At 45.8% G+C, this 7,811-nt stretch overlaps 1 protein-coding gene across 2 annotated transcripts in view; it reads left to right on the top strand.

Annotated features, from left to right (window-relative positions):
• Nucleotides 1–7,136, top strand: part of RAB19 (RAB19, member RAS oncogene family) — a 10,603-nt gene extending 3,467 nt beyond the window's left edge. For both annotated transcript variants that reach the window (XM_040471796.1, XM_040471795.1), the window contains exons 3-4: nt 1,522–1,705; nt 6,059–7,136. In XM_040471796.1, coding sequence (XP_040327730.1) covers nt 1,522–1,705; nt 6,059–6,327 — 453 coding nt within the window. In that variant the 3' untranslated portion in view covers nt 6,328–7,136. The remainder of the gene's footprint in view (nt 1–1,521; nt 1,706–6,058) is intronic.
• Nucleotides 7,137–7,811: the final 675 nt, after the last annotated feature.

Raw genomic sequence — 7,811 nt, 5'->3', positions numbered from 1 at the left:
TGTGTGTGTGTGTGTGTGTGTGTGTGTGTGTGTGAGTGTGTGACAGAGAGAAAGAGAGAGAGAAAGAAAGGGAGAGAAAATGAGGGGGGAGGGAGGGGTAGAGGGAGAGGGAGACAGAGAATCCCAAGCAGGTTCCATGCTGTTGGCACAGAGCCCTACGCAGGGCCCGAACTCATGAAACGTGACATCATGACCTGAGCTGAAATCAAGAGTCAGACGCTTAACCGACTGAACCACCCAGGCACCCTGAAAATGTCCACTTTTGACACAAATGAAATGACATGAAGTCTGGGATTCACATTAAAAGAATACCACAAAGAAATCAATGGAAGGAGCTAGATGGAGCAAGAATGGTGAGATCTTGATAATTATTGAGTGTGGATGATGGCTATATGAAGGTTCCTTGTTTTATTCTCTCTAGTTTGGGGTATGTTTGCAAACTTTCTTTTAAAAAAACCATTTTATAAGGGTGCCTGGCTGGCTCAGTCAGTAAAGCATGTGACGCTTGATCTCAGGGTCATGAGTTCAAGCCCCACATTGGGTGTAGAGCTTACTTAATGAAAAAAAAAATTAATTAAATAATATATTTTCTAAATAGTGTGAGTGAACAAACAGGTACACTCAGACACTGAGAGGGTATACCCAATGGGTGCCCCTGCTTGGGAGGATAATCGCAAAGGTATTATTATAAGGATACTCTTAAATGTAAACAGCTGAGTGGTCCTTTAAAATCAGAACAGTTTGGTGTGCCTGGATGGCTCAGTCAGTTAAGCGTCCAGCTCTTGATTTCGGCTCAGGTTCATGAGTTCAAGAGCACAGAGCCTCCTTGGGATTCTCTCTCTTCTTCTCTCTCTGCCTCTCCCCTGCTCACTCTCTCTTAAAATAAATAAACTTTTTTAAAAAATAAATAAAATCTGGGGCGCCTGAGTGGCTCAGTCAGTTAAGCGTCTGACTTCAGCTCAGGTCATGATCTCACAGTTTGTGAGTTCGAGCCCCACGTCGGGCTCTGTGCTGACAGCTCGGAGCCTGGAGCCTGTTTCAGATTCTAGGTCTCCTCCTCTCTCTGCCCCTCCCCTGCTCATGCTCTGGGTCTCTCTGTCTCTCAATAATAAATAAACGTTAAAAATTTAAAAATAAATAAATAAATAAATAAAATCAGACCAGTTCAGCCAGTGCCATCACCTTGAGTGATATCACTGAGCAGTTTCAAAAGATAAACTCCAAAATCTAGAGGAAGGGAGAACAGAGGTAAAAAGGTCAAGAACACGAAACCCAAAATATTGGATCCACCTCTCTGACTGAGCGTCCCGTAGATGGTGACTCCCAAACCCGAAAGCGCATCCAAAATGCTCTGGGAGTGAACGGAAACACTGATTCCTAGGCCCCAGACACCAGACCTACCGAATTTGAATATCTCGAAGTGAGACCCAGAAAACTCCCTTGTTCAGACAACTCAGGTGAACAAGTTCCCATAAAGCATGAGAGCTCCTGATGTGGACCCCCTTCTCTGCCTTCCTCCAGATGCAAGTGTGGGACACAGCAGGCCAGGAGCGCTTCCGGACCATCACGCAAAGCTACTACCGCAGCGCCCACGCGGCCATCATCGCCTACGACCTCACCCGACGCTCCACCTTTGAGTCTGTTCCTCACTGGATCCACGAGATAGAAAAATATGGCGCGGCGAACTTGGTCATTATGCTGATTGGTATGCTGTTTTCAAAGCATTTAGCTTTTCGTTCCTGGCCCCCTCTCCTGATGCTCAGCTTTTTGGGTGTTTCTGATGGGAATGGCACATGAAATCATAAGAATGCCGGTGGTGGAAGGACCTCGGAGTGTTTGGCCCGGAAATTCCCATCAGATTCACCCGAGAATGGGGTGAATGAGGTTGGCGGGATGGGATGTGAATTTGCTAATAATACAGATTCCAAGGCCCCCACCCTAGAGTGTCTCATTCTGGAGACCTGGGATGGGGCCCCGGCTTCTAGAGAAGCCATACCCTTCATACCGATTTGATGTGAACGTGTGTAGACCACACAGAAAATACTCTATAGTCTGAGGTTCATAATAGCAGATGGCTCCAGATCCCCAAGGAAGCCACTCAGATGCACGTGACTGACTGCACCCAGGAATAACTCCTTACAGCTGCTAAGATCCTAACAAATCCTAGGAACAAACCTCCATCAGAATTAACAGGGATACAAGGGGCAGACCAGACTCCCAGCTTAGGAATGGCCACTCCTACAACATCCCTTGGTGAGAGCCACCAAGGGGCTCTCGTATCTTTCTTCTAGAAGCAGAGCTGTGCCCTGACCTTAAACCTCACTAGCAGGTGCTTGGGTGGCTCAGTTGGTTAAGTGAACGACTTCGGCTCGGGTCATGATCTTACGGTTCATGGGTTCAAGCCCTGCTGTGCCAAAAGCTCAGAACCTGAAGCCTGCTTCAGATTCTTTCCCTCTCTCTCTGCCCCTCCCCCAATCATGTTCTATCTCTGTCTCTCTCTCTCTCTCTCTCTCAAAAATGAATAAATGTTAAAAAAAAAAGAGGTGAGCTGAGATCAAGAGTCAGACCCTTAACTGACTAGGCCACCCAGGTGCCCCTAGACATTCCTAATTTCAATATATTTCAATCCATCAATCTTTTCCTTAATGATTGTTTCCTTGTATCCTATTTAGGAAATCCCCTAATCAAAGTCATCAAGATATTCTGTCTTTTGAAATAAGTTGTCTGTCTGCCTTCCTTTCTTCCTTCTTCTCTCTCTTTCAACTTATTGTGGCTTTTACATTTAGATCTAATGTAACATCATTAGATCTAACCAACATCAGAACTGATGTTGGTCTATTTGTTGGTATGGACCACAAATTTGTAATTTTTCATGTACAGATCCAATTGCCTCAGTGCAATTTACTAAAAAAGGCAGCCTTTCCCACTGCTCTGTGATACCATCTTTCTGTAAAGGGTGCATATATCAGTGCACCCTTGTTTTTGAGCTTTTTATTCCACTCTATTGATCTATTTCATGCATGCTCTTGTGGGGCAAAGTACCTTAGACATTACAGTGGCTTGTGGCCCTCCAAAGGGCTAGATATACCATGTATCTGTGGTACTAAATTTTCATGGGATCTATATACAAATGTTCATAACAGCTCTATTCATAATTAACCAAAAACTAGAATCTACTCCATTTCTTCAAATGGGTGGATGGTTAAACTCTGGTCCATTTATACCATGAACTGTCACTCTGCAGTAAAAGGGATAAATTACCAATACATCCTTGGATGGAACTCAAGGGAATTATGCTGAGTGGAAAAAAAGGCAATCTCTAAAGGTAATATCTCTAAAGCCACCCTGGGGCACCTGGGTGGCTCAGTCGGTTGGGCGTCCGACTTCAGCTCAGGTCATGATCTCACAGCTCGTGAGTTTGAGCCCTGCATCAGGCGCTATGCCAACAACTCAGAGCCTGGAGCCTGTTTCAGATTCTGTGTCTCCCTCTCTCTCTGCCCCTCCCCTGCTCATGCTCTGTCTCTCTCTGTCTCAAAAATAAATAAAAACATCAAAAAAAATCTTTTGTTTTAAAAATAAAGGTGATATCCTGTATGATGTCGTCTATATAATAGTCCTGAAATAACAAAATTGTAGAGATGGAAAACAGATCAGTGGTTACCAGGGGTTGGGGGTTAGCTGTGATGGGAGGTTTTAAAGTGGTGGCATGAAGGAGCACTTTGTGTGATGGAACCACTCTGTTATCTTGGCTGCGATGGTGGATATATGTGGTGAAATTGCCTGTAATTATACATGCACATGCACAAAGGAGGGTACCATGTAACTGGTGAAATCTGAGTAAGCTCTGTGGGTTGCACCAATGTTAACTTCCTGATTTTGAGGTTGTGCTACAGTTACGCAAGAGGTTACCCATGGGGAAACTGGGTGAAAGGTACGCTGGACCTCCCTGAAGGACCTCCTTCAACAGGCTGCAAGTCTAAGTGCACCTGGGTGGCTCAGTCGGTTAACGTCAGACTCTGGAGCTCTACACTTACATCGCGATCTCACCGTTTGTGAGATTGAGCCCCAACTTGGGCCCCGGGCTGACAGCATGGAGCCTGCTTGGGATTCTCTGTCTCCCTCTCTCTCTGCCCCTCCCCTGCATTCTCCTCTCTCAAAATAAGTAAACATTAAAAAAGAAAGAAAGAAACAAACAAACCAGGGGCACCTGCGTGACTCAGTCACTTAAGCCTCAGACTTTGGCTCAGGTCATGATCTAGCAGTTCATGAGTTCAGGCCCCGCATCACTCTCTGTGCTGACAGCTCAGAGCCTGGAGCCTGCTTCAGATACTGTGTCTCCCTCTCTCTCTGACCCTCCCTTGCTCACATCCTGGCTCTCTCTCAAAAATAAATAAACATTAAAAAAACTAAAAACAAACAAACCAATCTGTGAGCCTATAATTGTTTCAAAATTAAAAGTTTTAGGGGCTCCCGGGTAGCTTAAGTGCCTGACTTTGGCCCAGGTCATGATCTCATGGTTCGTGAGTTCCAGTCCTGCATCCAGCTCTGTGCTGACAGCTCAGAGCCTGGTGCCTGCTTCAGATTCTGTGTCTCCCTCTCTCTCTGCCCCTCCCCACTTGTGCTCTGAGTCTCTCTCTCTCTCTCTCTCTCTCTCAAAAATGAATAAACATTAAAAAAAAATTAAAGGTGTAAAGGCTTTCATGGTGGGGAGGGGTAATTACGAGAAGAAAGGGTCTAAAAAGGCTCCTTTATGGGAAAAAAAACAGGTTGAAAAACATTAATCTAGCCTGTCTTAATTACGGTAGCTTTGTAAGAAATCCTGATGTCTGGTAGAACAAATCCTTTAGGAAGACAATTTTACCTTGTGATTTCTGCCTCAGAGAAATCAAAGTCCACTGACTGGATGAATATAGGGGTTGAAGTAGAGAAGCCAAAGAGATGGGTCACTCTTCCTTCTGTGAGCAGTCCCGGGCCATGCTTGCAAAACCCCTCGCTGAACTCTCTGGGGTAATAGGGAATGTTCTACATCCAGAGGGGAAGGGTGGTTACAGAGCATATACGTTTGTCAAAACTCATGAACTGCACAGTTAAAGTCTGCATCTTGTTGTATGTAAGTTATAGCCAAATCCCGCATTATTCATTCCACGCCTTCAATCCAGCAAATCCTAATTCACAATCTCCTCAGCTAGACCAGGGCCATCCAACAGTACCCAACACTTTGTGGTCTGGAAAAGAGAGTGGAAAGAGAACCAAGATTTGGGGCACCTGGGTGACTCAGTGGGTTAAGATCGGCTCGGCTCACGATCTTATGGTTTGTGAGTTTGAGCCCTGCATTGGGATTGCTGCTGTCAGTGCAGAGTGAGCTTCAGATCCTCTGTTCCCCCCTCTGCCCCCCCAACTCTCTCTCTCTCTCTCTCTCACAAAAAAAAAAAAAAAAAAAAAAAAAAGGAGGGGCACCTGGGTGGTGCAGTCGATTAAGCGTCCGACTTCGGCTCAGGTCATGATCTCACGGTCCGTGAGTTCGAGCCCCGCGTCAGGCTCTGTGCTGACAGCTCAGAGCCTGGAGCCTGTTTCAGATTCTGTGTCTCCCTGTCTCTCTGACCCTCCCCTGTTCATGCTGTCTCTCCTTGTCTCAAAAATAAATAAATATTTTTAAAAAAAAAGGAAAAAAGATTTGGAGGAAGAAGAGAGAAAACTGAGGACTCCCTCTGGCACAGTCTTCACCTTGTTTAGACTTTGAAGGAAAGACAGCCCCTCCCGAGAGCACACAGCCTTCATCTGTCCCTGCCAATAAACACAACCCTCCAGCCCCTTTCTCACAGCTCCTGAAGATCTTGACAGTGAATGAAGACAGTGGCTCTTTCCATACACTGATGGTTTCATTTTCAGTAAATCTGCCCACAATTGCTGTCTATGAATGTATGCACGCGTGCATATTGCCGAACTAAATGTTTCTCTTAAGGTTCATTAAAACACACGTGCGCGCCCGCACACACACACACACACACAACGGATTCAGTCCCTCAATGGAATATTTGTTTATCTCTCTCACCCCCAGGGAACAAGTGTGACATGTGGGAAAAACGGCATGTCCTGTTTGAAGATGCCTGCACGCTGGCTGAGAAACACGGCCTCCTTGCTGTTCTGGAAACATCTGCTAAGGAGTCTAAGAACATAGACGAGGTCTTCGTGCTGATGGCCAGGGAGCTGATTGCCCGCAACAGCCTGCACTTGCTTGGTGAGGGCCCCCTGAACAACCTGGCCATGGGTTCCAGGCCGGTTCTTGTGGCCCAGGGGCCGAAGGAGAAGACCCACTGCATGTGCTGAGTATGCCCTCGAGGCCAGCTGCACACACCGGACGCCTGATGTCAGAAACCAAAGTTGGCCGGATATCCTGTTGTCGGCCCAGAGCATCTCAGACCAAAGCACAGACTTGCCTCTGGCCCTAACCCCGCCCCCTGGATGGGGAGCACCATTGCCTTGATTCACACCTGAGGCCAGAACTGCGGACTCCGAGGAAGAGGACACCAGTGTTTCTTTGGATCCCGCCTAGGGCTTAAGGCACAGGGGTAGGAGGACAAGATCTGCTTTTCCAGCCTTCCATTTTCTGTCTCCCCAACCTTTCAACGGCTTTCTACTGAATTCTGCTCCTCACTCAAAGAAGAGGGTAGTGAAGGCAAGAGGAAAGGAGGCATATCAAGAGGGGGAGAGGATGTTTAGAACATTCCAGGGCAGTTTATAGCAGCTCTGGCAAGGGAGGATGGAAAAAACCCTGCAGTGATAAACCAGAATGCTGCTGACATTCAAATCTCAGGTCTTTAGCTTGGGGGGCAAAGCCTTTGACAGAAAGACCATCAACACTGTTTTGCCGAATGGTCAAGTGCCATGTGACGGAGACAGAATGGGATCTCACTTTATCCTAGTTAGATTGCTTTGACCACCCTCCTAGAATGCGGGAGATGCCTACAGTTTCCTTTCTAAAATACCACATTACCTGCTGGATAAAAACTCACTTCTGAATTGCAATTAAATGGGTTCATAGATGAATTTCAAGACAAAAGTGACCTCACTGTGTGGCCCCTGTGCATGCCCCGGACCCTCCAACACCTGTGAGAAATAAACGTCCTTTTTTCGAAGTCCCCTGATGGTTGTTGCTGAGGCAATCATAATGATATTGTAATCATAAGAACCACAGGGCTGGTCCAGCTACCACGTGGCTCTGAACAAGGAAAGGTCTGTGGTGGCTCACCATGGCACTAATCACAGGCTGAGACCAACAAAGAACAGATAGCCACTATCCGGGTACTGGGTACTGGAGATGTGGCTAATCTGAATTTGAGATGATCTCTACGTATGAAATACACACCAGATTTTGAAGACTTAGTACTAAAAGAGTATAAAATATACATAACATAACAATTTTATATGATTATATTTTGAAATGATATTTTAGATATACTAGGTTAAATAAGTATATTATTAATGTTTCACTGTTTTTTTTTTTTTTTTTTACTTTTTAAATATGGCTACTAGAGGAGCGCCTCGGTGGCTCAGTCAGTTAAGTGTCTGACTTCAGCTCAGGTCATGATCTTGCAGTTCATGAGTTTGAGCCCCGCGTAGAGCTCTATGCTGTCAGCGCAGAGCCCGCTTCAGATCCTCTGCCCACCCCTCTCTCCACCCCTCCCCTGCTCACATTCTCTTTCTCTCTCTCTCAAAAATAAGCAAACATTAAGAAAAAAATAAATGTGGCTACTAGAAAAATTTAAATTACGTTAAGTGGCTCACACCATATATCGATTGGACAGTACAAT

This window comes from Herpailurus yagouaroundi, unplaced genomic scaffold, assembly GCF_014898765.1.
Source record: "Herpailurus yagouaroundi ecotype Mexico unplaced genomic scaffold, PumYag 100, whole genome shotgun sequence".
In the NCBI taxonomy this organism is placed as follows: Eukaryota; Metazoa; Chordata; class Mammalia; order Carnivora; family Felidae; genus Herpailurus; species Herpailurus yagouaroundi.
This window is presented reverse-complemented; position numbering and strand designations above follow the sequence as displayed.